Source organism: Colossoma macropomum, unplaced genomic scaffold (assembly GCF_904425465.1).
Source record: "Colossoma macropomum unplaced genomic scaffold, Colossoma_macropomum, whole genome shotgun sequence".
Taxonomy (NCBI): Eukaryota; Metazoa; Chordata; class Actinopteri; order Characiformes; family Serrasalmidae; genus Colossoma; species Colossoma macropomum.
This window is the reverse complement of record NW_023494803.1, coordinates 39,963,621-39,977,252: the sequence shown is the minus strand read 5'-3', so window position 1 is coordinate 39,977,252 and position 13,632 is coordinate 39,963,621. Positions and strand designations below refer to the sequence as shown.

At 38.2% G+C, this 13,632-nt stretch overlaps 1 protein-coding gene across 1 annotated transcript in view; it reads right to left on the bottom strand.

The window, feature by feature from the left end:
* Window positions 1-6,054, bottom strand: part of samd4a (sterile alpha motif domain containing 4A) — a 110,669-nt gene extending 104,615 nt beyond the window's left edge. The window contains 2 exon segments of the mRNA XM_036593990.1: window positions 763-1,334; window positions 5,801-6,054. Of these exon segments, the coding sequence (XP_036449883.1) occupies window positions 763-958 (196 nt within the window). The 5' untranslated portion in view covers window positions 959-1,334; window positions 5,801-6,054.
* Between the last annotated feature and the right edge of the window lie 7,578 nt (window positions 6,055-13,632).

Below are 13,632 nucleotides of genomic sequence, written 5' to 3'. Positions count from 1 at the left end.
GGAATCATTAAAGGTGAATGCCACTGATTTTTCTACATTTCTTCACAATTCAGTCGTTGAGATATTAAGGAACAGGTGGAACCGGGGTCTACAACTATATAGCCACTTTATTACAATCCAAAACCGCCAGAGAACCGTCCTCCGAGGTTTAAACGTGATGTTGATGATGGTGAAACTGTGATAAATCTGAAAACATAAGTTTCCTTTGGGGACTATTTTACCTTGAAACACCCTGCATGTATCCTTCCACCATGACTGACTTTAAAAACAATGTTTAAGGCCGAAAACCTTCTTAAAGCTATTATAAAACAATGTCTCAGCATCAGGCGGTGCGTTCATAACATTCTGATGTTATAATTTCATTCGATGTAGCTTTCAAAGACACTAAACTCTACAGACGTCTGGTTCCTATCACCACCACTGTGAACAATTCTGGCTTGGTCAGTTTCTCTAGAATGCAGCATTTCACACCAAACCACTCTGTATGACTTTTTTTTTACATTTTTACGATATAATCATGCAGAAATTTAGAAAACTCAGTGGAATTCCCCTTTACGCTTTGAAACAGGGTTTTGTAGATCACTAAAACTGGTAACCATCACATTCCTACAACCAGCACAACCTGGACAAGGAGTCACACACCTGAATCAATAGCCAGTACTGACCCCAAGCACCTGCTCCTCACAGCTACAGTCCAAAAACACCTGCTCACTGCTCCTTGAGGAGCCAGGAGCGACCGTTAGAGCGAGTCTCTGTACTGACCTGGGTTATTGGCTTCCACTTCCAGAACGTGCAGCTCAGTGCACTCAGCCAAAGAATGCTCCAGACAGAGCTGCAGGAAACGCGCCTGGGTCCGGCTGACCCGCTTCAGCAGAGAGAGCAGGGCCACCGTCTGCTCGCACTCGTTCCAGCCTTTAAACCAACTGGCCAGGACGCCCACCTGGTCACGAAACATCATGGTCTGGTGGGCAGCGTCTGGGCTACGGGTTGGACGAGAGAGAAGGAAGAGTGATGGCACTTCAATGGCCCTCGACTATAGGCTCAGCGCTGTGGGGCGGAGACCACGTCACCGACGGATCCGGGAAAGCTCCTGCCCTTCTTTATCTTCTTCAGCTTTGAAGCCGGACTGGCTCTGCTGTCTGAGGTCGGGGGAGGTTAGCCGTTCCTGAAAACGCCAGCGTTATGTCGTCATCCTTGTTCTGTTCCGTCTGGCTGGCCTTTGGGATGCTGCTGTTCTCCTCCAAACCTCTCAGTCTGCTCAGCTTTAACCTCCTGTGTGGAGCGTTAGAGCAGCTCTAGTGCTGATGGCATTCTCCACAGGGAACTCCTTTAATCTGCAAAGGCAAAGTGACAGTTAGAGCCGGCGAAGGGCTTTCCCCTGGTGCGTTATGTCAGATTTCCTCTTATGAACAGCTGTAGTAATGCTATAATAAACTGTAAGACTTGTGTAGTGCTGTACAGTGAAAACGGGACTCTAAAGTGTACATGAATGATATATCACATAAGGCTGGACAATATGACGATATTTATTATTATCGTGATACATTACATCCCAATATTTTACATCTTTTATTTCTTTATTTTTTTATTAATTATATTTTTATTTATCCTTATTTTATCTTATTTATTACATTACTATACTGTTGTAATTTTAATGGTTTATTGATTTTTTTTAATTTACTACTATGATTATTATTACTTTTTAGCATTTGTTCTGTATTGGCTTGGCTACATAAGGTTGACCGATTAATTGACTGATTGAACATGCTTTTCTGAGCGTATCACGGACACACAGATGGACCATGATCGGCCCCAAAGCACAAGCATTGGGGGACCCCCACTCTCCAACAGTAACGTGTAAAAAAGAACAAAAAACATAATTCTGGGCAATACTGACAAAATTCAATATCACATACAGTGTATCTGAAAATATCACAGTATCACAGCGTCAGGTGATATTTAAATTATTTACTAATTTAATTAATAAAATAAGTGAGCGCTGCGGCTCTAAAGGAATGTCCAGTACTGTTTGTTTTGATGCATTTCTTCTATTATAATTATACCGAACCTTAAGCAGTACTGTACACATTAACCAGACAGAAAGCACATTTCAATTAACTTCACTTTAAGCAACACTGGGGATTTGCTTAATTTTTGTTTTAAAAAGTAGCAGAAAAGGCCTTGTTAATGCACAATATACTATCATGTGTATATAATAACAATTTGTGCTTTTCTGTGAGATTTGAAGATCACTATATCTTTATTTATATATCATCATAAACAATCCATTCAAATGGCAACAATGAAATCCTGTTTTTCAGTTTTTACATAATTTGAAAATGTTTGCTGCTCTTTACATTGTGTGTAAATTTCATGATTAATGGACCAAAATAAGTGACCCAAAATGACTTAGAAAAAAGTCTGGTTCCATTGACTTACATTAAAAGTAAAGCATGTTTTTTCCTTCTCCTGTAAAGTTACCATTTTGCAGATACAAGGTTTTCTTCCAACAACAGCGATGTGAGATTTTAGGGGGCTGAGAACTTCATCATCTTTCATTTCTAGGGTTATTTGGGCTATTTGTTCATCTAATGTTGAATTGCAGTGGACTGTCCCAAGCATTTGGAACACCTCATGGTCTAACTCTGAGATCCCTGGCAGTTAGAGGCTCCAATGGCCTGGTCAGTACTTAAAGAAGAATTCCACCAATTTTTCAATATTTCTGCATAACTAAAGACGTAAAACAAAGCCATTCAGAGTGGTTTGGTGTGAAACGCTTCATTTTGGAGAAACTAACCGGGTTGGAATTGGTTCAGAGTTCCCAGTGGTGGTGACTGAGACATCTGAAGAGTTTAATACCTCTAACAGAGAAAATTATTACAAGAAATGGTTATGAATACGCTGCCTGATGTCAGAGACATTGCTTATGATAGTTTTGAGAAGGTTTTGGTCTTTTTTAACACAATTCATGCAGGGAATTTTTAGGCAAAATAACCCCAAAGAAAACATATTTTTTCAGATTTATCACTATTTCACCATGATCAACATTACATATAAACTCAGAAGACCTGTGTAGGTTTACTGGTGGTTTTGGATAGTAAATAAAATGTCTATATTTGTGTTGTAGTCATGGTGACCCCTGGTTCCTATCACCACCACTGTAAAGAAATCTGAGTCTCTACAAATCAACCATTTCACACCAAACCACTCTGAATGACTTGTTACATGTCATTAGTTGAATGGTGCAGAAATTCTGAGCTCTCCCTTTAGCAAACACGAACAAATGAGAGAGCACAAGTTATCTGGTTTCAGTGGACTTCAGTGTGTAAAACATTGGAAAAAAAACACTGAACTCAGTTTTAAATGTGGCCCTGCTGGTGCTTTCTTGACTGTTCCAACTCAAAAACATTAGAAAAAGGCTAATATCATAATGCATATTGTGTATGGTGAAAATGGCATTAGGTATCATGATGTTAAATATGTTATATATAACATACATTAATACCAAAAGTAAGTGGTGCCAAAAGTAAGCAAAGTCAAACTGCACTAAATACAGGATAGTTCTACACCACACTATAACACCTTCCCTGCTGAAAAAAGTACCATGAGAAACTATCAGGATCGAAACCTTTTGCTTTCTAATAGGAATTGGCTTCATAGTTTCCAACAGAGACCACTAGCTTCCTGTAGAACACCTTCAGATCCCATTAGGAAACCATCAAATGCATTTAGAAATAGCTATCATTCATATTTCAAACCTGTAGAATCCTTTAGATTGTGATATCAACACGTTAAAAACCAACAAATGCATTTGAGTCATTCTATGGAAACATCCATTTTTGTGTCCCTAGTGTTTACAGATATATTACACTTAAAACATGTCAGGGTTACAATTTATTTAGATTTTACAATAAAAAAAGATATTTTAACAATTACACTTTCTTAAGCATCAATTTAGCAATACTGGTTTTTAAAATCAATCATATAGAATTCCAAGCACCACAGAAGAGCTCATCCCCACAGTCATGTGTGAAGGCTGAGGCCATATTTTGAGATAAAAAATTACCATTTTAACTGCAATAATCTATACATGACTATGAAATATGTGGTTTAAATTACATAAGGAAAACAAATGCCAAATAAATATTATAAAATATAGAATGAAAGTTGTCGCCAGGAGTCGTGTCACTGGTGTTACTGTGTAACAAAAAATCTCTTATTTTGAAATAAAAGTCACACTGATGACATCACTCGACTTCCTTTTACCTGTTTTCTGAGGATCTATGAAGAAAAGCACATGGTGAGTCCACTGTGTCTTTCAGTTATCAGAGATTTTCTCATTTAGCTCATGATTTCATATGAAGCTTTTAGCTGAAGTCACTGGTGTGACCCACTTTATTCTGAGGTCACTGTGAAAAAAATAGAAAACAAATGGATTAAATTCCATATTTTAGTGGATATTCCACGATTGACAACATGTGGTTTGATGCTCCGTAGCAGCCATTTTGCAAAATGCATTTTCCATTAAAAATGTCTCTGGTGTTACCTTTCTTATGTGTAACACCGATGGCCATCAGTTACACCAGTGACTCCCACGGACAGATTAAAAAGTGGACGCTTCTGTAGAATGACCCACTTAGAAATAGCCATTATTCACCTGTTAAACCATGACAATCTTTTACACTGGCATATCAACCCATTAAAAAGGCCGAAACACCATCAGGAACCAACAGAAACACAATGGTTTCTATGGGCTTTCTCAGCAGGGTTCACATCCACACAACATTCCTGTCTCATTATAGCCTCCAGCCCAACACTTGCTATGGTGAACTTCTAGAAATGCCAGTTATCCTGTGACAGTAGGGTTCCTATCAGCTCCCAGCTCCACTCCGCTCGTGCTCCATGGCTGTGCACTCACACATCCATGCACACCCAGGTCATGTGGTGTGAATTTCCCCCGTCATGCATCCACAGGCACCGCTGCTGAGTCCAGATGCTTTTCTAAACTGCGACACTGCACTGCTGCCAATGTGGAGGGCTTTTCACAGAGCATTCAGCCGGACAGGTCCGGCATTTCTGGCGAGGGGAGAGCAAAAACGACACTACTGGCTGATTCTAACTCCAATTCCATCACAGGGCTGCGAACACTGACCCTCCTTTCCCTCTTGCCAAAGGCCAGAGGCGGATAAAAATAACTGAGCAGCTCGCTGACACATTATACACACATGATACAGCCAAAAAACTCCATTTCTGCTCAGATCGATCCGCAGCTGGGCTGCTCAACTTATCTGAAAGTGAAGCGTAGATAGGCTGGCTGATCTGAACGCAGCAGCCTTATGAAGTATGAATATGAATATTAGCTGTAGCCTTTATGAGCTCACCTCTCCGCGGAAAACCCTCAGCTTTCCCTTCGACAGCACGTCTGGGGAAGGCTAGCTTGGCTAGTGAATACATCCAGGGACGCAATCCAGCCCCAGAAACCTAAAAACGTGTCCATTTGCACGGCGGTGCACGGCTGAGGCTGTTTACTGGGGGCTTCGGTTCGGACTGAGCGCTGTTGCGGTTCCCTGCGTTGGAATCGCTGGAACAGAATAGCCAGCCTGCTTCTCTTCTCTCCTCTACTGGGTCTCAAACAGCCTGGAAGCTGCTGGAAAAACAAGAAAACTCCCTTTTCTGTCCCTTCACTCAGCCGTGCCCCGTTAAAACCGAATGGGCAACACTGTAACCCGGCTGTGCAGCGAGGAGCGCTGCGTAAAGTAGCGTAATAATAACGAACCAACATGAAGGAAAGTTTACTCACATTTACGCACGGGCTCATCCGGGGGGCGCAGCTCTGTTTTTCCACTTTTCGGGCTCTTTTTAAGCCGTGTGGGGAGAAGCACCCCTTCCCTGTGGGTCGCCGTGTTTTGCCATCCTCGCCTCAACTTTTTCTCCCTCCACTCGTTTCCACCGCCGAGGAGAGGACAGCACTGCTTCTTCCCACATGCGAATAATTAACACGAAGCATTACGTCAGGGGCTTGGCAGCACAAGGAAGCACAAAAATAGAGAATGGGGAGAGAGAGAGAGAGAGAGAGAGAGAGAGAGAGAGAGAGAGAGAGAGAGAGAGAGAGAGAGAGAGAGGGGGAGGAGATAGAGAGAGAGAGAGAGAGAGAGAGAGAGAGTTAGGAGTAGATCACATTGCCTGGCCAGAGGAGAGATTGGCCATTTTTCTTTAATAAAAAGAAAGAGAGAAAAGTGAGGTTTACATTCCAAAGCTGAATGATATGAGAATATGAGTGGAAGTGGAGGAAAGGGGAGGCTGAAAAGAGAAAAGTTCCCCCCCTTTTAGAAGCCCAGAGACCCAGTTGGCCCGCATGAGTTCTCCTGGACAGGCTTACAGCTTTATTTTGTCTGCAAAAGTGGCCAAACTCCCTTAGGAATGTAGAACAGATCAATAAGAGAGATCTGATTCTGCCCTTGACTTCTTCTTCAGTGAACAAGGCAGAGCTGCAGTGCGGATTCCTGCCATCAGGAGGCGCCAACGCGCAACAGAAGTTTACTCATGTATTTGAATTCAAATGACGCTTTCTTATAGATAGACAGGTATCAATCAATTAATCAATCAATCAGCCAACCTGTATTTGAGCTCAGAGATTGATGATATAGCCGAGCTTTATAAAAAAAAAACCAGGAGATTATAAAGAGTAAATAGAAAACGGTGATAGTTAAAGTACAGCAAAGAAAATAAGATTAACAAATTATTATTTAAAAAGTTCTCAGCAGAATACAGGGTAGGATTAGGATTAGCGCCAGGGAAAGGTTTAAGATTAGGTTTTATTCTGAAGTTGAGGTTAGGATTTGGGAACAGTAAGGTAAATTAAACTGAACATTACTTGAAAATAAATTAAAGGCAAGGTAAGAGTCTACAAATAATGTGTCAGATAGATAGATAGATAGACAGACAGACAGACAGATAGATAGATAGACAGACAGACAGACAGACAGACAGATAGATAGATAGATAGATAGATAGATAGATAGATAGATAGATAGACAAATGACTTAGTTTGTTTTTTACTTACTTTTGACAAATACTGTGTTGATGAGACATATTTTAGTCATTCAGAATTTTAGTCATATAAATATATGTATATATATATATATACACTGATCAGGCATAACATTAAGACCACCTCCTTGTTTCTATGCTCATTGTCCATTTTATCAGCTCCACTTACTATATAGGTGCACTTTGTAGTTCTACAGTTACAGACTGTAGTCCACTCAGACCAGCACAACACACACTAACACACCACCACCAGTGTTACTGCAGTGCTGAGAATGATCCACCACCCAAATAGTACCTGCTCTGTGAGGGTCCATGGGGGTCCTGACCACTGAAGAACAGGGTAAAAGGGGGCTAACAAAGTATGCAGAGAAACAGATGGACTGAAGAACCTGTCTCATGATGCAAAGAGCCCTTTAATCATGCAAAGGGTTCTTAGAGTGTTCCCAGTTGTCATTACCAAAGAACCATTGAAGAACATCTTTTTTAAGTGTGTATCTGTTACAGTGAAATGGCTCATTTATTTCTTTACTCTAAGAATTATGAATATGAATTGAAAGCTGGCCTTCATATTCATCACTTATGAGTTTTTCTGTCACATTCAACTGAATTTCTTTTAATAAAAATTCTGTTCATACTTGCAAATGAATGAGGCCTAAAGTGCAGACTAGCCTTAGCTAATTAGTATGTTAATATGTGAAAATAGTAGATTTCTAAGTGCAAGAAACACATTGAGTCGGTCAGACAGTGATTAAGCCTAGTCCTGGACTAAACTCTTCTCTCAACAGAAAACCCCCATTCAGAATGCTGTGTCCAGTCTAGTCCCTGTCTTTTTAGCCTCAAATCATGCTGAGCAAACTCTAATAGACTTACTTATGGGGTTTCTGACCCTGTATGACACTGTTATCTACAAACATGGACTGAAGTATGTTGCATTGATAAAAACATCAGTAGCAGCTGTACTTGTCTGTACTTTAGTCCATGTTTGTAGATAACAGTGTGTTGTACAGTGTCAGAAACCACATAATCAAGTCAGTTAGAGATTTTTGAACAACTCCACATGGTTTGAGGCGAGTGTGTGATGCAAATGCCAAGAGAACAGTCACTTTTATTATGCACTGTAATATTTTCATTGGCCTTTTATAAGAGATTGGTTTGGATAAACATGGATTGACCGTGGACGATTTTCACGTTAAAGGACCCAAATTTTGGAAAAACAAATTTTCCTTGCTTTTTGTAAATGGGTCATTCTACAGAAGCGTCCACTTTTCTATCTCTCCATAGGAGTCACTGGTATTACTGATCCTCATCGGTGTTACACATAAGAAAGGTAACACCAGAGACATTTTAAATCAAAAATGCATTTTACTAAATGGCTGCTACAGAGCATCAAACCACATGTTGTTAGTCATGGAACATCCACCAAAATATGTAATTTAATCCATTTGTATTCTATTTTTTCACCATTACCTCAGAATAAAGTTGGTCACACCAGTGACTTCAGCTAAAAGCTTCATATGAAATCATGAGCTAAATGAGAAAATCTCTGATAACTGAAAGACACAGTGGACTCACCATGAGCTTTTCTTCATAGATTCTCAGAAAACAGGTAAAAGGAAGTGAAGTGATGTCATCAGTGTGATTTTATTTCAGAATAAGAGATTTTTTGTTACGCGGTAACACCAGTGACACGACTCCTGGGGAACTTTCATTATATATTTTATAATATTTATTTGGCATTTGTTTTCTTTATGTCATTTAAATCATATATTTCATAGTCATGTATAGATTTTTGCAGTTAAAATTGTAGAAAAACATCTTTTTACCTCAAAATATGCCCTCAGCCTTTACACATGACTGTGAGGACGAGCTCTTCTGTGGTGCTTGGAATTCTAAATAATTGATTAAAAAAACAATATTGATAAATTGAGGCTCAAGAAGGTGTAATTGTTAAAATAACTTAATGTTTTATTTTAAAAAATAAATTAATTGTAATCCTAACATGTTTTAAGTGTAATATATCTGTAAATGCTAGGGCCACAAAAATGGACGTTTCTGTAGAATGACCCAAATAAAGTCTGATGTAGAATCCAAACACAATTAAAGTTTCAAAACGTACCTTTCACTCCCCACTCTGTGCTGTCTAAATACACTTAGTTAACACATCCTCTACAGGGAACAAACTTTTGCATTAACATATTGGAAAAAAAACAAACAAAAAATAGAAACATTATGTTAAACTCAGCAAATAAGCAGTAACTGTGCACTAAAATCTGCAGAAGTATGAACTGTGTGGAATCTAAGCTGCGAAACAACCATTTTTGTGATGGCACAAAAACAGTACATTGACATATATCTGCCCATTCAGCCTGCAGCAGCTTACACTCGCTTAGTCATGATGAAGTTATAAGGTCAATAACTTTGTTGAATGATTGGCAATACAGGATATCCAATCAGAACAGAGCTAATTTACATAAATCAGTCTTAAAGACACAGTAACAAAAACACCTTATGATAAAAAACAACAACAACAATAATAATAGTAACAATAATAATAATAATAATGATAATCAAAAACTTTATTTATATAGCACCTTTCATAAACTGAAGTGCAGCTCAAAGTGTTTTAGATGAAGCGAACAGCTTGTTTAATGCTGTAGGATAAAGTTATGACTGGTTTTGGTACATAAAACCTTCAGAGAGGCTAAATGTGGACCTAAAAAAATAAAAGACCAGAAAAATGTAGCCCTTTAAGTAGTTTCCTTGACCTTTCTGAATGCCTTTCTAATCCCCCCTATAGCCAACAGGCCTACAGCATAATATAAGTTCATTACAATAACCCGATCAGTGCAACATTAATATTTAATATTGGTGGGTTTTGCAGATCAATGCTTATGGCTCCTGACCAGAATCAGGTTCCTTATGTGAACATGCATCTGGTGTAAATACACCACAGCAGCTAATCATGAATCAGTCATGATCCACAGAAACTGCTTACACTGCTGTTTTTTGAAGGCGAAGTTCTCAAATGGCAACAAACGCAAATATCAGCGTATATAATTTCTTGCAGTGATTTTGCTTGATGTCTGAACAACTCCATAATATCAATGACTCAGTCCAACATCTGGCTCCTCTTTTACTGTCCTGTTGTGGCTCCACAGCAGAATCAGATTTGTAGGTAAAAATAAAATAATCCTCCTTTACAGTAAAATAAAGCTCTGCTGATCGTTCAACACAGTTTAACAATAAATGGTCTGAAACTCTGGAGTTAATGTAGAACTGCTGATTCACCCTTTAACCCTGAAGATCAGCGCAGACTGCTGGTCACCATAGCAACACAGAAAACAGTCGCGCCGAGCTAGTAGCTAATGGAAACGTAAAGAGAGAGATTTAAGACGAACATCGATAATTTGGAGACGAATGGACTTATTTGCATTTATAATCACTCCAGCTGGTTTCCTGATACGTTTAATACACAACGAGAAACTGACAAAACACTAAAACACTAAAAAGTCACAAAGATGAAGTCAGATTCTTGTTCGCCAGCTTCATGTTCTAATTTTCCCGTTCCACCTTAAACCAGGTTCCATTGAAGGTGGAATATCAAATGTTGAAAGACATTTTACAAGAAACTGTTTCTACTTTTTGAGGAAAAGTTTCCTGCTGAAGATACGAGAAAAGCGACTATAGCTGAGCTAAAGGTTAAAGCAGAGCAAAGTGAGTCTGTGTTTTCATTTATATTATAGTTTTTAGTCTATAGTAGGACATCAGCACATATTAAGACATATTTACAGCCAAGATGGTAAAACGTTACTTCAATAAAATGGACATAAAATGTTGTGGCTCGCGATGGGGGTTCGATTTTTGTTGAAAGGACAAAATGGCTCCTCTTAACATTTGGGTTGCAACCCCTGGCCTAGTAATTTCACTTGGTACCCTGTAAGTACTTGTAATATATGGCATTCGTTGTGTGTAGAGTCTAAATCCAGTTCTTAGGGCCTACAGCCAATTCACATTTTATTCTATGAAACAACTGCACCAAACAGTCAAGACCTGTAGAATGACGATTACCTGGATTAGGTGGGCTCAAAGCTGCTGCGGAAAAAAATATTTGCTTTGTTTTGGGGGTCCTGAAACCAAGAAACTGTGTTAAAGGCCAATTTCATCAACTCTTACCACATTTCTGCTTAAACTGTCAAGACGTAAAGTCACTCAGAGTGGTTTGGTGTGAAACGCTCCATTCTAGAAAAGTCAAGTCAGACTTGTTCACAGTGGTGGAGCCAGACGTCCACCTCTAAAAGCTCCCTCACAGAAAGTTACTACCCGAAATGGTTATAAAAATGCTTACGAGACACGGTTTTATATCAGTTTTAGATAGAAAATTGAAGATTTCAACCTAAAACATATGCTTTGTAGTAAATAATAGCTGTGTAGCCTTTAGCTTGCTAACTTGCAAGCTAGCAGATCAAAGTAATGAAGTTAGCAGTCTTGTAGAACAATTGGAGTGCCTAAAACCCAACATAGCAAACTGAAAGTCATGGTCTTGAAATATTAAGTATTTTAAACTTTTTTTACTCTTTCAGTTCTGAGGAAGAAAATATCATTGAGCCGTTTCATCTTGGCCTCTTGGTCAAATTATTAACACATTTCTGCACATTTTAAAGCACTACTACTGCATATTTTCTGAATTCACATATTGGGGAAAAAAATAAAACACAAAGTGTGAATTGTGCAAATGTTCTGGCACATTTTATATTTTATGTCTTATTTTCTTTCCAATACGTTAAACTAAAACTCTTTATAACGTCTCAGTAGCAAAAGGATGCAGTAGAAATCAAATTCACTCACACATATCAAGCTGGTTGGTAATTATAGGTGGAATTTATTGAAAATGATGGGTTTATAGTAGATTGTTATTGAGAAATTATAAGGTACTGTATTTAAAGGATGTGTTTTGAGGGTGATGAGAGTACAGTAGGCTATTATATCACAAAGAATTAGCAAGCAATCAGTTTTACCCTTTAGCAAGGTTGCCATCTGGTGGTAGAACATAATAAATATGACAAAGCGTTAGTCCTTTTTCATCATGATGACCAGGGTCAGACAGTTTGGTCTGTGTATATATGTACACAGAAAGTATAGAGATAAGATTAAACATCTTACATTAACCTTTCATACAGGGTAAGTGCAAATGTGCTAAAGGCAATATGTAAATCAGGAAGGCTTTAGATATGACTGGATATCATTGGTGCTTATTGAAGGATCCTGTTTCATAGATATCTGAGAAAAAGGCAAAACTGTACATTCAAACAAATAAATGGAGCTGAATATATCCTCCAGAGTGGCCGTTTGGAGAAATGACACACTCACTGTCCACTTCATCAGTTCATGTTTCTAATAAAGTGGCCAGTGAGGTTATGATTGTGCTGCTCTGTTTTATCTCAGAGATGTATTTTGTGGAAACAGTAGGTGTTCAGGCAGTATGAAAGGTCAGCTGTGAACCATAAAACCGTGCATTTATGTCTTTTTGGTTTGGTTAAAAGTCTAATTGACATAATTTCTCATTTTTAACAAATGAAGCCCGTCAGCCAAGACATGTTTGGACTCTGAAGTTTGCTTCTTTTATTCAGCGCTCTAGCACTAGAGCTATGAGGCTAATGTAGCTAACAAATGGTCATTCTAACACTGCGGTGGAAAACTCTAAAGCCTAAAAAATGAGCTCAAAACAAGAAATCACAGTTGATGTCTGTGAATTCTTTGTTTTATTTCTAAATTCTAAAAAAAAAAAAAGATAAATTTTACTTTAATGATATTTCCATGATGTTTACATGAAAATGCTTGCTTTCACAAATGCTGAAGTGCTACTTTTATGTAAATCTTTGGTGCTTCATTTCAGTTTAAATTATAATAATGGATTAAAATTATTCTTTGTGCTTTGCATCTTTTTTAAACACATGAATGTAAAGGTTCGGGTACCCTTGGTCAAATTATTAACACATTTCTGCACATTTTAAAGCACTGCTACTGCATATTTTCTGAATTCACATATTGGGGAAAAAAATAAAACATAAAATGTGAATTGTGCAAATGTTCTGGCACATTTTATATTTTATGTCTTATTTTCTTTCCAATATGTTAAACTAAACCTCTTTATAATGTCTCTGGTTGAAACTCAAATTAATGGAAATTATGCCCTAAAATTTGCAGCAAAATGGAATTTTTTAAGCTGTAGAGGATGTGTTGACTTATTTTCACTGTGAAAATCAACAAAACCTAATTTGACCAGGGTGCCCAAACTTTCCATATGATTGTAAATTTTGTTTTATTTTGATATTAAATCTCCTGCCAAGATATTTTTGTGAGTGGTGGATGGAAGAAAGACTCTGAGAAGTCCACAGTTAGTGAAATCTCTTTTGACATGCCTGATTTTTCTAAAATATTGACAAAAAGATTGCGTCGGTGATGGAAAAATTGAAATAAAATAACAACGTGAATGCAATATTGACTTGTTTTATACTCAGTGTGAGACTGAAACTGAAGTGGCTGTGTTTGAAAAGCTCAGATTCCAGTAATGCCAGTGGTCTT